The 20,417-nt window shown below is 38.8% G+C and overlaps 1 protein-coding gene across 1 annotated transcript in view; it reads left to right on the top strand.

The window, feature by feature from the left end:
* The window catches only part of cacna1ba (calcium channel, voltage-dependent, N type, alpha 1B subunit, a), a 122,807-nt gene that overhangs the window by 59,172 nt on the left and 43,218 nt on the right, over positions 1-20,417 (top strand). Inside the window, exons 15-26 of the mRNA XM_063017845.1 lie at positions 2,514-2,586; positions 2,676-2,793; positions 2,875-2,942; positions 4,400-4,506; positions 7,191-7,244; positions 9,306-9,341; positions 12,961-13,683; positions 15,668-15,852; positions 15,933-16,053; positions 17,089-17,218; positions 17,362-17,421; positions 18,338-18,444. Of these exons, the coding sequence (XP_062873915.1) occupies positions 2,514-2,586; positions 2,676-2,793; positions 2,875-2,942; positions 4,400-4,506; positions 7,191-7,244; positions 9,306-9,341; positions 12,961-13,683; positions 15,668-15,852; positions 15,933-16,053; positions 17,089-17,218; positions 17,362-17,421; positions 18,338-18,444 (1,782 nt within the window). The remainder of the gene's footprint in view (positions 1-2,513; positions 2,587-2,675; positions 2,794-2,874; positions 2,943-4,399; positions 4,507-7,190; positions 7,245-9,305; positions 9,342-12,960; positions 13,684-15,667; positions 15,853-15,932; positions 16,054-17,088; positions 17,219-17,361; positions 17,422-18,337; positions 18,445-20,417) is intronic.

Here is a 20,417-nt window from a genome sequence, read left to right as displayed (position 1 = left end):
GCTCAGCACTAAATGTTACATGTTTATCTTAATTAATAGGTATAACCCAATTTAGCTCAGTCAGTTAAGATTAATTAATGACACTAGAGTCTTTTCACCTAAAATTAGTTGATTAATCAAGAGTCTTGTTACAGAAATGATCATAAAACATTAGAACCACAATAAATCATTATACTTTTACTTTCATACTTAAGTACATTTGAAGGTAAATTTAGTTTAGTACTTTAGTGGAGGTAAAGAGTATTTTTACTTTTACTACTACTTTTGCTGGAGTAATATGTTACCTTGGATATCTCTACTTTAACTCAACTACATGGTTTGTGTTCCTTCTCCACCACTTACATTAGACAAAATGAACTAGTGCATATTCATAATGAATTCATTAATGTATTACATGTAGGAATCAATGATTAATCACTCATGAAATAAGAGATGAATGAAGCTTTTTCATGTACCTGCACTATAATGTTAAAGGTACGGTAGTGTGTTTATCAATCTGTTCATTCAGTGCAGGTAAACCTTATGAATCCAGCACATGACTTAGTGTTTAGCCAAAATGATTATTATTATGAATCCTCAGGAAAGTGAAGGGAGATTAGTTTATGCAAAAAACAAAACATAAAAAACTCTTTAATCCCTGTACTGTATATTGTCTCTACTACTTGATGATATGGCATTATGTAATGTATGCTAATATAATGTACTGTGTGTTAACAAGAACGACCTATTAACAAGTCATTATAAACATCAATCTTCCACTTCATATACCAAATTGACATTAAAGCAGATGCAGTAAATGTAAACGCAGTTGAAAATCCCCAGAAATTGTACAAATGTTTATTATTTAGCGTTTAATATTTAATTCACTGCTGCCTGTCCCATATGAGAACATGACAGCGCCGGGTTTGTTTGGAACTATTGGAGGGTTACATGAACCACGTGACCGCGTGGCGGCGAGATCAAGGAGTGTCGCAACTCTCTCTATCTACGGCTCTGGTCTGAGTGTGCTATTCTTTGTGTGTTTTTGCACTGATTTTACCTTTCTGTTTAGATCCTGCTTTCTCACACGTCTCTTAAAAATGCACAAGTGTAAATAAAAATTCACAGTGCAATAGACTGATGCAATACACTGAATTGAAAGTAATAAGATTATCTGACCATAAATACATTAGTTATGTTTCTTGTTAAAAGTAGCTGTTTATTTATTAAAGTTCAGTAACATAGTTGCATGGTTATTGATGCATTTGTCAAATATTTAAACCTCTACTTTATACACATTGCCATGGTGCTCCCCGCCAAGTGTCCCCTTTTTTGAAAACCAAAATATGATCATCCTAGCTAAACCAGATCATGTGCAAAAAAAGAACCTATGCAGCATATGCAGTACTGATTCAGTTTGATCACTTAACAACCGGGTGTAGTTTGAGGAAGATCATTCGCACACTAAACTGAAATATATGTGGTTTACTTAGTTCTTAGCATCATTAGCCTTATAGTTCCGTTGAAAAATTCAAACTCCAAATAGTCCTCGGTTCTTTGACTTCATGCTTCGTGCCACTTGTGTGCATTTCATTTTTGCTTCACGATCCCTCCACAGAGTAAATCTTTTTCCAATTGTTTGTGGTATTAGCTGTCTGCTTGTGTGTCTGGGTTCCACTGGGAAGGAGAAGCCAAGTTTTTCATTTCTCTCAGTCATGAATTATTGATAGGACTGTGTAACAGAGGAAGTGTGTGTATGCACTCTCGCTGCAAGGTAAATATCGCTTTAAACGTGTAAACAACCAGTGACACCATCCAGCGTAACGATCTGTGACTGGCATCAACAAATAGTTTCTGCAAATGTTATTGAATGGAGGCAGAGGGGAATGAGAAGAGGAGCTTCAGGACAGTCCTTTCTATCTTTTTTCTGTGGTTTTAGATGAAAACTTTGGCAGACAGGAAACACTTGTTTCTTTCTTTCCTTTTAATGGACTTCAAAAGTACAAAGGAAAAAAATAATAACACATTTTTATAGCTTAAAGGCTGTTGGCCTTGTCACCACAATGCATACGGAGTATTGTCAAAACTAAAGGGAATAGCTATCATGAGCATCTTTCAAATTTTGTATTAGGTTTACTAAGTGGTGCACTGTATCCCAGGATGTCCCAGGATGTATTTTTCATAGGCATTTCCATCTTTGTTTTATAGACGTTTTTTTCACGTCATTTTGAGCCAGCTGCAAGGGTCATGTGACTCACCATGGTGAAAATGCTGGTTAGCAGTTGGCACCATGTGATAAGAAATGTTCCCTAAAGCAAACTGTCACTCTAAAAGAAATACTAAGTAAAACACACACCGCCGCTGGTGAATATCTGACTTGTCAGAAACTGCTGATCATTGTGAATGGAAGTCTGTAGGGAAAGAAGCTTTTTCACTGAACCTTACAAAGTCTGCACCATAAAACTTGGGTTTTTATAAAATACGTCAATCACTGTCATCTGTGTGTGTTTATTCTGTGTTAAATCTGTCATCAGATTTAATTTTGAAGATGAAACCCCGACGACAAACTTCGACACGTTTCCAGCAGCTATTCTGACGGTGTTCCAGGTAAACGTCGGATCTGTAGAGTTCATACTGAAGATTCAGCTCTCAGGTTTTGCTTGCAGACACACACGTGCTGTACTTTGCTGTTGCAGGTTCTGACAGGAGAGGACTGGAACGCAGTGATGTATCATGGGATCGAGTCTCAGGGAGGAGTGAGCGGCGGGATGTTCTCTTCTGTTTACTTCATTGTGCTTACTCTGTTTGGAAACTGTATCCTGCTCTGAAAAAGCATCGTGTTGTAACTAATTGTTCTGAAAAGTGTGCGTCTCATTAACTTAACTCAGTTATCAGACACTCTGCTTAACGTCTTCTTGGCTATTGCTGTCGACAACCTTGCCAATGCACAAGAACTCACTAAGGTAGCCCCACACACACACCATCACCATAAGCAATCATCTAACCATGTATTTCAGTACTTAACAAAAACAGAAGCCCTGCTTTATCGTAATCTCAGAACATAATAAAAGGTTGCAGATATTCCAATATCAATTTCTGCTGTGGTTTCCTGCTAGAAACTTTGCAGAATCTAGTATTCCTGCTATAATGGGCATTTGTGGCTCATAATCACAACCACACATACCCCTAAAGCCAAAACAGAAGTAGCATTTATCTATCAACCTTCTTTTAAACAACTGACAATTATGTGTTATATTTTTTATATTTTTATTCTTAATATTATAATATGGGGCACTTCAGTGGCACAGCAGTAAAGTACACTAGCCCACTAGTGTTGGGATCCAGGGTTTGAATCCCCAGAAGTGTTATCAGCTAGTCGAGCATCTACATACAGATATGATTGAATATGTCTGAGGGCGGGATGGCCGAGTCCTTGCGATGGATTGTCCAGTCTGGGGTGTGTTACTGTGTTGCACTCAGAGATTTAAGGGAAGCCGGACCCACTGCAACCCTGACCATGATAAAGCAGTGGTGAAACATTTGAGTTACTGCATTATTGACATGGTACTCAGATGGTGCAGCCTCATATCACAGGACAGCCAGGCTATATCTGAGTGGGGATTTCTGAAGCCCTCTGAATGATTGGCGCCCTCCCATGTGTGTATTCCCGCCTTGTCCTTGGTGTTTCTAAGAAAACTGGACCCACCAAGACCCTGATTAGGATAAAGCAGTAACAAGATAAATGAACTGGAACATCAATTGAGGCTTTTATGACCAACATCAGTGCCCTTCTGACTAAATGGGCACAAATTCCCACATACATACTTCCTGTGAAAGTTCTGTGAGAAGCCTTTTTGTTTTTTTATAGTACTACACCAAACTTGTGTACAGATGAACTGGATTATTGAGAATACGTTAAGAGATTTGTAGCCATGTAATAGAAATCAACAACTGACCAACAGTCAGCACAGTTGAACACTGTCATCTCAGGGCAGCGATCTCAAATCGATTGTCTACAGTCATCACCCATGTGACACAGATGAAGTGAACTGAGGCTAGGTAAAAATATAAGGTTTATAACGTAAAAACACTAGACGACTACTATGAAGTGGAATAGATCCTATCTCCATCAATACATAAGCTGCTGGCTTTTTGGGTCCATCATGTCGTCTGAGAGGGCTGTTTACCACTGACTGATTCTTGTCTCGCTCGGTAACTCACGCTAATGGAGCTCGGCACAGTTAGCAGGATTTATAGCTCAGCATTATTACTGTATCTACAGTACATGGAAGCATCACAGGTCAGATCGCTCCCCTGAGATGTCACAGATTTGATTTGCAGACGATGGCAGGCCTAAACACGGGTCATACATTAAGTCATTAAAAGCTGCTGAACTGTTTCCCACTTTCCCGTCTGACAGGATGAGGAGGAACAGGAGGAAGCTATTAGCAAGAAGTTGGCCCTGCAGAAGGCTAAAGAGGTGAAGGAAGTCAGTCCCATGTCGGCCGCAAACATCTCTCTGGCAGCGTAAGTGAGGGGAGATTTACACTTTAACAGCACTAAAACACACCTACAAACCTCCCTTTGTTCCTGTATTTTTCCTGGCGTATCTTGTTTCTGTGTTTTTTTATTTTATTTTGTGTGTTTTAATCTATGTGTATTGAATACTTCAGTATTGTGGGCTGATACGTGTGTGTGTGTGTGTGTGTGTGTGTGTGTCTGTATGTTTGTATGTGAGATATTTATGTTTATCTTTCGGTGTATATTTTTGTTTGTATGTGTGTAGCTTTGCTAATCTTGTTGTTGGTGTTATGTTTATAGATGTTGTGTCTGTCTTCAGACTGCAGACTAGTAGTCATGTCTTTAAATCTTATATACGCTAATATAAAGAAGAGATTTAGACATTCTGTGAAGTTATCTCATGTTAGCCAGCTAGCTAGCAGTAGTGGAAAAGTAAAAAGTAGTAAAAATGTCCTCATTAGACCCTCATTAATCCCACTGAAGTGATACTAATGAAGCATGCCCACTGTGACTTGGGACATAAACTAAATAGTTAAAAAAGGTCATGGTTATTTAAGTAGGTTACTAAGTATATAAGCGCATTTTAATGAAACAAAAAATCCTGTCAGGCTAGCTTGAGTTAGCTATGAGGGGAGAAGATTCTAAACACTATTCTAAGACTGTATGTCAACAATTCTTTTTCAAAATATTGTTAAATACATGTTTAAGCCAGCTAGCAAAAATTAGAACTGAAAATTGTGAAAAAAGTGATTATAAAAAAGATCAGGCCACCATGGCTGAGAAAAATTACAAACATTCATGATTATGTTTTTAAAAATCTAGCTTGTGTTTGCCAGCTAGCTAGGATTAACTATTATATATTTCACATGCACTATATGGCCCCAAAAGTATTTGGACACCTGATCATGAGCTCCAGGTTGAACATGATATGTTGTATGGCTGGGCACTCATTCCTCTTGGCTAACGTATCATGGTTTAAATCACTTAAATTACAGTATGTGTACAGTATGGTACTGAAGCATTGAACATTTGGTCCTGAATTTATTGGTGGTGTTTGCTGAATAAGTCACGGAAAGTGCTTGAATTTGGAAACAGCTAAACTATATAAGCCCAGAAGTGGGTGATATGAGTTAGATGTGAAACATGATGAAGATGTGAAACGTAATAATATTAGTTTTCCTCATCTGCATGTGCATAGTGATAAAAACTCCAACACACAGTTTGATAGAAATATATTTGATAGAAACTTTTGGCTTGTTAAAAAACACAACAAACATTTGCTGAAATGGATGAGTGTGCACAATGTGACCTGGGACATAAAATTAGGATGAATTCAGGTTGTTTAAAAAAATATCTTAGAAATAAAAAATGATTTTGTTTAGCTAGCAAGTTAGCCTTAACATGCTAATGAATGCCCCTTTGTACTCAACTCTCCTATTTATCTGGTCTTGGGACCCTTGGGCATTAAGTTGCACTGATGTGTGCCCCCCACCCTTCCACCACAGTGGCTAGGTTTAGATACCGCCATGCACCTTCTATATCTGTAAATCCCCAGAATTCATTTATGAGCATAAATGATTATTGTCAGATGAAGGGCTCCTGTATGTAAACAATTTTCTTATAAAACACTTGCTTTTTTCACATTGTTTAAATATTTCTGTTATACTATGTTCTCCATATATTCTTACCTTATTTGCAGCATTACACTGCATTATAACAATTAAATATTAACCAATGTGTTTTAACAAGTTAACTAGTTGACTGGCAGTAGCAGTGACTATAAAGTGAAGATTAGGAACATTAATGTAAACATCTTTAATATCTTCTCAAAAAACTTTTGAACTTAGTTACACTATATGGCCAAAATGTGGAAACCTAACCTAAGCGTGTTTTTTAAAACCTTAGGTATTAATATTGAGTTGTTTCTTCTCTTCGTGGCTATAACAGCCTCTACTCCGTGGCAATGTGTGGGAATTTGTGCCCATGCAGTCAGAGTGTTTGTAAGGTCAGGCCTGTTTTACACTCGAGATTTAAATTCATCCCAAAAATGAGCACTGTGGTTCAGGACTCTGTACAAACCACTGGGTTTTTTCCACACCAAACTTGGAGAACCATGTCTTCATGGATCACATTTTGTGCACAAGAGCACAGTTTCTATTAAGATAGAAAGGTTTTCTACACTTGCTGGCAATGGGTGTGGCTGAAACACCTGTACTTAGTTATTGGAGGCAGTGTCCTTTTGGCCATATAGCGTATGCTAGCTAGCTGGTTAACAAACATGTAAAAAATACATGCATCCCTAATGAAGATGTAATTTTTTTTTTTTTTTTTTCTTGATACACTACATATTTTTGTTTATTTGAATTCAAATGACATTTACAGTTCAAATGTTATTTGCTTAATTTGGGATCAGTTTTCTGTTCTGGTTTATAATATATTTACGAGACATTTATCCTTCTGTAAAGATCATTTATGTTCTTTAATCATAATTCATGCACTGGATACATTTGTCTCTATGAGTTGACTACATTTGAAGGATAAATGTACAGTAAATAATATAAAGACACTGTTACTTTTTCTGTTTCTGTTAAGATGTCTGTGGGGCAAGGCCGAGCTTGTGTGATCACCACAGTCTCATGCCTCCCCCCTGTTGTTTTCCCCATTTTATTTGTTTTTTATCATATTATAAGGCCCAATGGAGGTGCACTGTCACACGGCTCCTCCAACTCCAGCTCTGAATCGCCGTGAGTTGCTTTACCTTCTTATCTTGTGGTCCACCTCTGCTCATATGCTTTGTTTGCAGACCCACTGACTCCACACCATATTCTTCCATCTGCAATCACTATAAAATGTGCACCAGTCAGAGGTCTGAATGTGCAATATTATACTCTTGTCCATGCAGAATTTAAATGCCACATTCAGCCCTGTCCTGCTTTAACACGCTACCACACTAAGCTGGCTATTTGCATCTCCTGTCCCCACTGTGAGTTCCGTCCCGCTTTCTGCCTGCAGAGTCCCACACAAACACATTTCATTCATTTACAAATGTTTGACCTGCCTGTAGTTACACTTCCTCTTAATCTAATGTATTGTGGCAGCAGGCCATGGTTAAGTTCCAGCTATAGGAGACAGGAATGGTTCATAAGAACAATCAGATGAAAACAGTACAGTGAAATGAAACATGACAAAGATTTATATTAAACAAATATTCAAGCACAGTAAAGAAGAACAGAACTATAACCTGCATGGTCCAATTGAGCTCCTGTGTTAATAGTTGCTCTCAGGTCAGGTATAAGGTGATGTAAGAGATACATTATTTAGACTAGTTCAACAGCTATGTGGAAGATTTTGGCTTAATATGTTAGACTTTATTTTTTTTTGATTGGTCACACTGCATGTTTTAAGTCATTAAAGGAAACACAACACATTGTTTGTAAAAAAAAAAAAAAAAAGAAGAAGAAGAAAAAAAAGCAACGCAACATTTATATCAGCGCTGGAAAAAGTAACTGCCCCTTGACTACTTGAGCAATCAGTTCACCACATTTAATTGGTAAGCCAATTTAGGTAATTCAATACAGTCAGCCTTTATTTAGACCAGCATTGTACAATAAAATTCACATATATCAAACCCTACCATCAAAGTCAAGCAGTCACCATAGATGTTCTGCAGAGTATTAATATTATTCAGTTAAAGATCTATAGTCTATTTTCTGGTTAGACATTAGGTCTAATTGTATATTAGGTCTGATTTGTGCCCTGTCCAAAGTGTACTCTTGCATTGTTTCCAGTGTGGTACCAACTGCGACCCTTACCATAACTGAGTGTTTGGTAAAAATAAATAAAAGATTGTAAGAGATTCAGATGAAACATTTGACTTAAAAACAATAAACTTTTTTGTTTTTACATTTTTAGACATTGTGAAAATAAAATGTATGTAAGTAATTAATGTACATGAATATGAGACCCGCACCTAAATAGAACAAACGGCAAAAATCATCTGGCAATATGAATTTCATCTGACTGAAATGAGATTAATTGTATATAATAAGGCCCAACACTTTTAGATATGATTTTTTTTTATTTGAATATGAATATATTAATATGGTTTTACAGCTCTGTTGTGCATGTTTTGCTTAATTACAGGGCTGTATGCAATACCAGTGTGTATATGTCTATATTTTCTTTAGCTTTGCTGGATGTTAGCTCTTCAGCTTTTGCTGTATTTTCTCTGCCAGTTTGGAATATCAAGCACAGAGATTAGCACTAATGTAATGTAGTGTTTTAATTTAGTGTTTAGTCAACACCTAACACATAACTTAGTGTGCTGTGTGTTCATCGTTGTTTGTTAATGTACTAATGTAGATAGTAGTGAGGCCAGCTGTGTGAGAAAGTGTTACTACCTGAACTGCTGCTGCTGGTGTGTTCAGTGAGTCAGCACTTCTGCTTACTAAATCCTGGAGTGCCTATTATCAGCAAACACACACACACACACACACACACACATACATTACTACGCTAGTGTTTACACAGCAGTGTAGAAAATAAGACCGAGTGTGTGTTACTAACTGGGTGTTTGCTTATATTTCATTTTTCCAGCTGTCATTCAAGTTAGCAGTGTTTTTTTCTTAAATTGGTTCATATATTTTTATTGTCTGTTGTTCTATGTATATTTCTATCTGTCTGTGTACTGTTCTATATTTCCCTGTCTCTGTCTTCTAACCTTTTGTAAGTGGCACTGTGGGATTCCTTGTGTGTGTGTTAGATGTATGTCTGTGTGTATTTGACTGTGTGCTCTGGTGTTTTAGGAATTATGTCTGCTCCCCTGCCCATCACTACTTGAGGTAATAGTACCACGATGGACACATCCGAGACCTTCTTTACAATTTCAGACCTGTTTTTTTTCTTAAATATTTGATTCATATTTAATCATAGACACTAGCATTGCATTTCTCATCGTGGTTGGTGTATTGATGTATCCTGGACACAAGATTTAAATTATTTTGCCCATTCTTCATCCCCTGCATATGAGATCCCAGACTTGAATACCATTGGTTTAATGAGGGAAAACATAAGATGACACACTTAAACCCCTGATGGCTGTACATTCTTTCATTCACTTAGTGTGCAAGGAGATCGAGACCACTAAACTTCTCTAGTCTAAAATAATACACACTTCAAATGAAATGCTTTATTCTTTATTGGAGCATCTCTGCTCAACCATGCATCTAAGCAGCAAACCATATGGGTTCTAGGAACTAAAAGTCCTTCTGGCAAAAGGATTCAACTTTACAACAAAGGGGTGTGTGTTACCCATACAGAAATCTGATATACTGTGACATCATAGCATCAGTGGGCATGTTGCCATTAGGGATGTATGTGAAGAACATCAAATCCATTTGACAAAACCTTGGCCATTTATATTAAGGTGGCTCCTACTTTGTTGCTAGAACAGCCTTCATTCTTCTAGAATGGCATATCACTAGATTTTGAAGCATGAATACCAGGTTTTATTTAGCCACACAAGCATTAATAAGATCAGACACTGATGTCAGGCAAAAATGCTGCACACACTGGCAGTGTTGTGTTCCGATTCATCCCAAAGGTATTAGATGGGGTTGAGGTCATGTTCTAAGCTCTGTGCAGTCATGTTCCTCCTCAACTAACTTGACCTTTTTTATGGACATTGCTTATAAACCTAAGGGCTGAAAACAGAAAAAGAGATTCCCTAAATGTTTCCAATGCAAATTTTTCCAGTGGTAGTGTATTCTAAAATGATAGATTACATAGCTATTAGAATTATATTCTAATATGCCTTCATTTTAATTTTTCTTCACATTTGGCAGTCAGAGAGGCAAATGGTAAAATGGGATTTATTACTTCAGAACAGATTTCCCAAAGTGGTGTGCTTTACACCATTCCAGTGCAAACATTGACAGATGATGTTTAAATAGTTAGATTAGTAATTGTGTTTACATAATATGCCCATGTAGACAATTTGCCACTATATCAGATTTGTGTATGTGTTAGTGTCCCGTGTCCTTGGTTGTTTTTGTTCTGTATCCTTGTTCTGCTACAGTATTCAAATGCAGGTTGCGTCTGCTATCTGGAAACCATTTAACCTGTTATAATGTGTGCTTGAAGAACATTAATTTAGAAGATACTGCATGCAATACTGCTTCCTCAGTCCCTTAATATCCTGGTTATGATATTATGATAATGCCTGACTTTTGATGGTGGCTAGATGATATGAAAATGAGTCTACTCCAATGTTAAAACATGCTCAATCAGCTGTGTGATGTTTGCTAAATTTGGCTCTGGCATTGCAGGGACTAAAATTATATTGAGAATTGGAAAATAAATGGAGAAATATTCACTTGTCACAGTTGTATTGATTTTCAGCTTAGTTTATCATGACTCTGATGGATAAGTGGCTTCACAGTCAGAGAACAGATCTAATAAGCACCCAGCTCTTGGCCACAGGTGGATTTTTGCACTGTCAGGACTCAAACTTGCCACCTTCAGGTGATAGGCTGAATGCTTTCTCAAGTTTCTATTGTATTACTGGTATCCTGTCCCAAAAATCTGCCACATTTTTAAACAAGCATTTAATTCAACAGTTAGTTAAATGTTTCGTGGAGTTTAATTAGACCAGTATAGGTGCTTTGTACCCACATTTTTAATGAATTGATCCATTTGACATTTGATATCTGTGTTTGGGATGCATGGGGCAATTTTGTTATCCGTAATCCCTGGTATAAGCAGGCAGGGAGCAGCATGACTGGTGATGGCTGTCTAACCTATGCAAATTGACATCCATAAAGACCCTCTTTTTCTTTACTCTGTACCTCTGTAACAATTAACTGACAAAATAGTCTAGAACAACATGTGTCATTACCTAGCTTTATTAAGCAGGGGTGGACAGACCATAATTTCATTTTCTGTAAAGACAAAGCAAGCAAGTTAATTTATAGATTTATATACATTTATACAGAAAGCAATTCTACGTACTTTAAAAGTATGAAGACAACTAATGGTTGAAAGAAAATAGTTGTTGATAACACAGCTAGGATATTATTAGAACCTTGAGGTTAATTCAGTAACATTAGTGACCAAATAATGCTTTATTAATGTGGGTGTTGTGTTTTGTTATTTTGCTTTTAGCGGTAATCTTTCTAGAATGTGATTATTATAGTAATCAACCCTACTAAAAAGGCATAGATTATTTTAAAGCTTTTCTTGTTTTGACAGGTCTAATTGTGTTAATTTTTTAAGCTTATAGAATGCTGATCTAGTTCTAACACTACTGATTTATGCTAACCTGCCATTGAGATCTGGGTTAGAACACAGACATGATTGGCTAAAGCCATGTGATGAAGCATTTGGCTACTCGGTAAGGAGTCGAGGTCAGCAGCAGTATTAGAGGCGAATTGTAATTGGGTAATTGGACATGACTTGATTGGGTAAAAATTAGGGTACAAACTGCACAAAAAAAGCAAGTAATTATTTTTACATTAGTGTTGAGATCATTTAGACTTAAAAATAAAAGTTCCAAAATGTAGCTTCGCTTGTACCTTAAGTACCTTATGGGTACTTTTTGTACCTTTAGTTTGTAAATTTTTACATTATGGAAGTTACATAATGCCACAGTAATGGCAAAGTAATGTATTATACTATAAAGTCATTAAAGGTACATAAAACACTGCTGCTTAAATGGCTTATTTAAGCCCCCTTACTTACCACAGGGGGCCTGTGGTAGCCTAGTGGGTAGGGCTTTGGGCTATCAACCGGAAGATTGGCGGTTCAAATCCAGGCTCTGCTATGTAGCCACTGTTGGGTCCTTGAGCAAGGCCCTTAACCCTGTCTGCTCCAGGGGCGCCGTAAGTTGGCTGACCCTGCGCTCTGACCCCAGCTTCCAACACCAGCTGGGATATGCGAAGAAAGAATTTCATTGTACTGTACATCTGTATATGTATATATGACAAATAAAGGATATCTTTCTTTCTTTCTATCTTTATACATACAGTACTTCCCCATGTAAATGATTCAAACTTAAGTTACAGAGCCAGGGTACAACTTTTATTTCTAGGAGTATAAAACACCAAGGTTATGAACCAATGCTTTTGATTTTAGGACTCTAGAGTCAAGAGAGGCAGAAAGTCTTGAAGTGTAAAATAATATGTGTGTCAAACAGAAGAAACAACGAAGAATTGGCAGCCCAGGCACAAAATAACTTTTTCTAGATGCCTTGGTTAGTGTGTCCACCCCTGTTGAAGCATTGATTTTAGCACTAAAAATACAACATACATATTTTCAATGTATTTCACTGGTTGCATGCTGGAGTTTTGCACTCTTACATATAGTAAAAGATGGTCTTGACATGGATGGGCAAGTAATATCTGGTCCCCCATCTATTCAGTGAATGACAATCCCTCATGTGACCCATTTTCTCTTGACTTCTAGCCAGGAACAGCGTCGCTCAATGAAGATGATGTCCGTTTGGGAGCAGCGCACCACACAGATTCGCAAGCACATGCTAGCCAGCAGCGAGGCTCTTTACAGCGAAGAACTCAACCCTCGTCTGGCTTCGAGCCAGCACCTTCGTCCTGACATCACCACTCATCTGGACCGGCCACTTGTTGTGGAGCCACGCTGCGACTGGGACCTGCAGGGTAAAGCAGGCACACCCGAGGACCCTAAACCTCCCGTAAACTCTGATGCTCACACCATGGAGCCTCCTCAGTCTCAACCACCACGTAAGCACCATCACCGCAGACGTGATCGGCAAAACAATGATGCTCAGGAGAATGGTGAGACGGGTGTATCGCGACACCATGTGCACCACAGTCGCAGCAAAGACGCAGATGGCACAAGAGCTAAGGATGGCAAGGGGGAGCGCAGTCATAGCCGTGAGGGCAGAGGAGAACACAGGCACCACCGCTCACACAGGGCAGGCCGAGAGGGAAACGGGGTGGTCAGTACTACTACAAAGGGCGAGAGGCGCTCGCACCATAGAGATGGGTCACGCTCGGCCAACAGGGACTGTGAGAGGAGCTCAAGAGGAGAGGAAGGAGGCAGTGGAGGAAGAAGGAAGCATCGACAGCGGGCCAGCAAGGCCCAGTCTGCAGTGGAGGGTGAGGAGCAGAGGGAGAACGGGGAAAGAGAAGAGGAAAAGTCAGGACACAGGTAACAACGTTAATAAATAAATGTCTAATAAAAAACCCTTGATATGAAATGTTTTTTGGTTAACAATAAAGAAACAGCTACAAGATACATACAGCACATACAGGATATTCCACTAGCACACCAGCGCTGGGATTCTGAACTCCCCGGTTAGATTCTCAGCTCTGCTACCGATCAGCTGGGCACCCTCTTGCGGGAACAGTTGGCAGTGCATGCAGCAGACAAAATTGCCCATCGGTCTGCTGTGTGGGAAAAGATCAGACAGATAAGTAGGTGCGGTCTTCAAACGCTGTGCAAGGACCCTGGTTAGCAGCCTGAGGCACCTGTGCAGAAGTGAAAGAGCTTGGACATTGGTCTGTCTGTGCTCGATATCTGGACGGGTGAATAAGAAGGGATCAAGGGATTGAGGGACTGCACGGGGCAGGCGAAAATACCCTCCTCGGGTGCAACTGGGATCCCCAGCAGTGGAAGACTAATTGGCTACACTAAATCAGGAGAAAAATGGACGAAAATGCATAAAAACAGTAATAACCAATCTAAAATAACATTTGCTGTGAAACATAAACAGGAAGCGGTACTAGTAATCAGAAGGCTGCTGGTTCAAACCCTATGACTCCTGATCTACAATTGCAGGACCTTTGAGAAAGACCCTTAACTCACAGTTGCTGGGTGTTTATACTGTAAAAGTATGAACATGGGAACAACTCATATAAATAGCAACCAATCATATTTCTGTTCATATCCATATATCATAAACATGACATATGTGTGGTTTATAAGAAAGGAAACATTTCTTAGCACCCTATCACAGTCCAGATCTCACAAAACATTCCGATTCTTCAGTTGAGAGTAAGAAACACGAAGCGTCTGTTCCCAGCACAAACACAGACTGTTTTGGTTCATTTTTGACTTTGATGTGTTGCTGAGTGACCTCACAGGTCGAGTCTACAGTTTCACATCCAAAAACAAACAGATGCAGCACAGATAAACAGAAATGCTTTTATTTATTGTCTGATTACACAGTGTGTTCATTTAGTGTTTCAGACAGATCTGAAGGAAAAGCTGTGGGAGGAACGGAATAAAAAATCTTTGTGTTGCTGCAGGTTCACTGGGCTTTCACATGTTCCTTTGTTCAGTGGAGAGAAGAAGAAAGCAAACCTAAAACAAAGGAAACATATGTTTCATTGTGTGTAATAGTGTTAAGTGGGTCTATAACAATTATTTGAACAAATCATGATTTATTTTGAGTTCAATCCTACATTTTCATGAGCTGGCTAACCACATTTATTAACACCATATTATTAATCACCATACCTTAATAACATTAACTTTTGTTGGTCAGTGTCTTTAAACTATGTATTTTAATCAAATCTAATCTAATCTTATCCAATAGTGGTACAATAGTAGCATTTCTAAGAGCAGTTGTGGTTGGTTGCACACAGCAAATCTTCAGGATGACTTTAACACATTTTACAGTAAAGAAAACGTCTAAGCCATGGTCACTGATGCTCATTAATGCTAAAGGACGTGAAGGCTTGTGGCATATGGTACGGACCAAAAGAAGGCTACTGCATTGAACCTTTCTGGGTATCGTACGGCTTATTCACTGACCAGTCAAATCTATGTAAACCTCCAGTGGCCACGCAGGCATCGGAACTGGACATTGGAGCAATGGAAGGAATAGGTTGTTCTGATGAATCCTGTTTATTCCAAGTGGACCAAGATCATGTGGATGGCCAGGCATGTGTGCACTGTTTACTCACAGAAAATACGGCGCCAGGCTGCACTGTTGTACTATTCCAGTAAAATCCTGAAACCAGATACCATAGATCTCCAAAAGTTTTTTGGTTTATCAGTGTATGTGCAATTTGTCATAACTCAAACAAACGTGTCACTATTGCAGCATGCAAAACAACAAAAATCTGGAAACATTCCATAAAGAAGCATTGTTCTAATGTAGCTTCTACCACTGACTCAAATGTTCTAGGCAAACAGATATGGGTGGAGATTTGCTGTCCATTACATCCCAGCAGCCTTCAGTGGGGAGCAGATGGGGTCTGGAAAAACCAGAGGATTCAGATAACCAGCGAAATGTCAGCCGCACAGGTGGTCTGGGTGTCCACATCCCTGTTACCATCACTTCTCCGCCAGGCGAGACCACTCTCATACCAAGTATGTACAGCCCAGAATATCTGGCAACCATGAGTAATCCTTCTGTACGTCTAACAGTTTACTGTTTCTTTGTGCCTTAGTGAACAGTATAGACAGTGAGACTGTACCTATGACCGAGAAGAACCTGGAGGGAGTGAACCAGACCGGCCATCGTCCCATTCTCCCATACAGCTCCATGTTTATCTTTGGGCCCACTAACCCGTGAGTGTATAGTGTGTAATGTATGGCTTGAGAAATGTTTCTTATTCCTGAGAAAAGCTGTACAGTTGCGCTCTGTCTGTGTGTTGATGTTTGTGTGTGCGTTTTTAAGGTCAAAGCTCCTCGCGATTACTCATTTTTATTGTTCATCACTGCTCACACTTAGTCATAAATTCACACATAAATCAGAAGACAGATACGCAACAAACAAACAGAGTGTTCATAAACCTGTCTCAGAGCCTGTCAGCGTGGAACTACAGTGTGAGTTATGTGCACTGTCCCCATGAAATTCCATGCTCAGCTATTGAAGCTGTCAGCTATTTAATAAAGGGATGAATTGAATATCCCTGATCCTGTATCGACTTAGAATAGGCCTGCTTGGGTGGGTAGGGATTTGCTGCAATGGTTAACAAGGAACTAGTCCTGATCTTGTTCACGAAATGAACAGCCAGTTGTGAATTGATTAAAACAGAAAAGCTAAGCAGGGCTCAGGTGGCACAGCAATAAAACACTAGCCCATCAATTCTGAGATCTCCAAAAAAGAAACTAAAATAAAAGGTGAAGCTTATGCAGGATGCCTAACCAAGGTGGAACAATACTGTGGCTTAAAAGCCACAAATAAACATAGTAATAGGCAAATAAAACCAGTGGCCAAAATAATGGAATGACACAAAAACATCTGCAGCCTGCTATGGAGACAGTGGGTAGAAAAGTGATAGTGCAGAAATAAACACTGGTTGTCATTACAAGTTACTCAGAGCGTCTGCGACAATCATGCTCCTAAAAAAGTGAAAACAAAAGACAAAAACCTAGAACAAGCCTGAGATGAGCAGGACCCCACTAAAGCGCAGCTCGTGCCCAGTGTGGGTCCAAATGTAGGGTCCACTGTGAAAAAATGGCAATCACGCCACCTCTGGGGCAGCTGGCTCATCCAAGGCTGTTGTTTTTGTAACAGTGATTCTAAGAGTATTCTGATTCTGTTTTGTCACACGTCTTTCTGAATTCTGACTAGTTTTTTGTGCGTGTGTGTGTTTGCAGGGTAAGGCGTTTGTGTCACTACATAGTCAGTCTGCGTTACTTTGAGATGTGTATCCTGGTGGTTATAGCTATGAGCAGCTTTGCACTGGCTGCTGAAGACCCGGTGCAGGCTAACGCCCCACGAAACAATGTGAGTGCTTGTTATATAAATATATAAAGAATAATACTGAAGATTAAACGTCAACAGTAATGCTGGTAATATTCACCTCTTTGTGCAGCTCGTTCTTTGATTTTACAATAGAAAAGTAATCTTATTGCCTTCTGATTTGAAAGGTGCTGAAATATTTGGACTACGTCTTCACTGGCGTGTTCACGTTCGAGTTGGTAATTAAGGTGAGACGAGCGTTTATTCAGCAGCGTTACAGGCAGGAGGTTTTTCACTGTTCTCAGCTGTACTTGTTTGACACTGTTATGACTGTGTGATGTCACTTTACACTCAGAGAGTTATTTTTGGTTTCCATTTATTCACATACCCAGATTCATGAATTAATTACAGATACTTTTGCCAGATATTAAAAAGGGAGAAAGAGAGAACAGGAGGTTAATGCACTAAAGTAACTAACAATTCAGGGTCTGATTTACTTACAGGTTTAACAAAGGATTGTATCTTTAAAATGGTTCAATGGTGTTTTTATTTGTGCTCACAGTTATATATATTTTTATATAAATAAATATTAGAAGGAGTATTCATTACTTATCAGACAAACTCCTCTGTGCCACAAAAACATTTTCCTCAAAGCAAATTATTTATACATTATTGACTCGTAACCATAACAGTAAACCTCAGTCATTTTTACCTCAGTGATAGTTATTCATTATATGCACTCATGTTTATTAAAATGTATGACACAAGCACAGTACATGTGGTTAAATGACCACAGGTGTAATAACACTGATGCATTACTGATTTATTCATTAATTTATTATCACTATACACTTCATCCTGTGTGTGACTATAGGTAGGAATCAAACATATGTCCCTAGAACCCATGTCCCTGTGCCACACTCACATTAGCATTTGTGCTGTCCTGCTGCCAGAATAATGTATAGAATAAAAATAAATATTGCTTATTGTTTTATTCTGACTCTTTTTTGAAAATAGTGTTCTTCATTTTAGTCTGTTTAGTTATTATAGTCCTTTCTGTCCATACCAGGTGCATAGTACACTCTATACACAAAGTAATCCTGTTGATCTGAATGAATTTTTTTGTACTATGTTAAAGGTTTATTATTTCTCCTGCTCCTCCAGATGGTGGATTTGGGTTTGCTGTTGCATCCTGGTTCTTACTTCAGAGACCTGTGGAACATTCTGGACTTTATTGTGGTCAGTGGGGCTCTGGTGGCATTCGCTTTTACGTGAGTAACATTTTATTGAATGGTTCTCCCGTGTGGTTGTCTAATGTGTTAGCAGATTTTGAATCGGAACATCACTCTTTTCTTAAGTGAATTATAGAAAGGTTTTTAAACACTACAGCGTACACATCTTGTTTTCAAAATACTTATTAGAACCAAGAGTCAAAACTGCCATCTGCTGTTGTTAGTCATCAGAGTTGCCTGTTACTTTACAGTGTTGTGTGCAGAAGCCTTTAAGACCTGTCCTGTTGTTACTACTTTATTTGACTTTAGAGTTTGATTTGTGAAAAAGGACCAGGATAAACGTTTAAAGAAATGTAATGATCATGTTAAACAACAGGTGGGAAATTTTTCTCTTCTTATCCTTTAGTGTACTGGAAGTATAAAATTACCGTTACATTTTCTGCATTTAGCAGATGCTTTTATTCAAAGCGACTTACAGTATTGTGACAGCATACTGTATAAGCAATTAAAGGTTAAGGGCAGCCTGGCAGTGGTGGGGATTAAACCAGCGACCTTTTGATTACTAGTCTAGCACCTTAACTGCATCAGTATCAGTACCAACACAGGGGTGCACATCAGGGACCAGAGCTTAACACTGTTGGGTGAATTCTCCGTTCCATCATACCCACTAATCTGGCTAATAACCCAAGTCAGAAAAAAATTGTGTTTGAGCAGGGAAATGACTAACCTGTGCTGGACTACTTCTCTTCAGGATTGTAATTGTGCACTCTTTGAGTTTTCATAACTACAGGTACAAAAGGCAGTGGTAGTAGCTGCTAACTAATCATACAGCTTTAAGCCATGGGATGTCAAAATGTAGTTTCCATAGTTTATGTTTTGGGCTAGTAAGTGTCATCTTTCCAATGTAAGTAATTAAATGTACACATTTATGCTACTTAATATGCTGCAGTCTTTGGACTCTGAGACTGTACCTGCTTTAGTTTGGCTGGATTTAACCTGATTTGGGGGACTCCTGCCATCCACAGCTTAAACCATGTATTTGACCTAGAACTAGCTGATTCAGATCCAGTATCAGTCAGTTTGCTAAAAGACTTTTTACTGGAAGGAACATGCAGACTGCAAATTGTCAAATCTGTAAGCTGGTGTGTTGTTCCTCTGGTTTCTGAAGACAATACATCACTATGCACAGTTTCCAGCAGCCAGATAAACATCTCTGTGTAAAAATAGTACAACTGTACAATCTCCCTATATAACATTTAATTTGTGAAAGGTATCCCTCATTCATAAAGCAGACTGCCTAATGCAGCAGAATAAAATGATGACTAAGAGCTGTACTCCTGCTGTTCTGTCTCGCTGCTGTCTGCTCTCAGAGGCCAATTCTTATGCATGTGATCAAAGCACAGTTAAGTATCGGTTTAGCTCTTCATTAGCATCTGTGTGAGTGTGTGTTTTAGTAGTAGAGTGTGGGAGTGAAGCTTAATCATTTAAAGCTTTATTTGTACTCTCAGGGGCATTGAAGAAATTAACTCCTACAAGGGATCTTCAAAAAGTGACTGAGAGACGCTTATAGTCCGGATTTAGCGCCATCTGATTTCTACCTTTTTGGACGCTCAAAGAAGCTTAAGGGGAAGAAGATTTTCATGTGATGTCATTTGTTTTTAAACTTCTTAATAAATAGAGTTTTAAAAAGAGTGGAAACTTTTTGAAGAACCCTCTGGCATTTCGGCCTGCCCACACTCAGACATAGCCAATTATGCCTGTGTAGGCGCTTGGTCGGCCAACAGCAGAGCTGAGATTTGAACATGTGAACTTGAGATCTCAGCAGTGGTGGGCTGGCATGTGAGACCACTACAGCAACTCCTGGGTAGATTCATTACTGTTCAACTTTCCTCTGGTATAAATAGCTATAAAGTCCCTTGAGCCTTAGCCATGACGTTATACATGTTGTGTAAATGACAAAAAGGCATAAAGAGAGAGTAATAAATAAATGAGGTAAGTTCTGATTCAGAAAG

Source organism: Trichomycterus rosablanca, chromosome 21, assembly GCF_030014385.1.
Source record: "Trichomycterus rosablanca isolate fTriRos1 chromosome 21, fTriRos1.hap1, whole genome shotgun sequence".
NCBI lineage: Eukaryota > Metazoa > Chordata > Actinopteri > Siluriformes > Trichomycteridae > Trichomycterus > Trichomycterus rosablanca.
The sequence above is the reverse complement of the archived record's forward strand: the minus strand, read 5'-3'. Positions and strand labels throughout refer to the sequence as shown.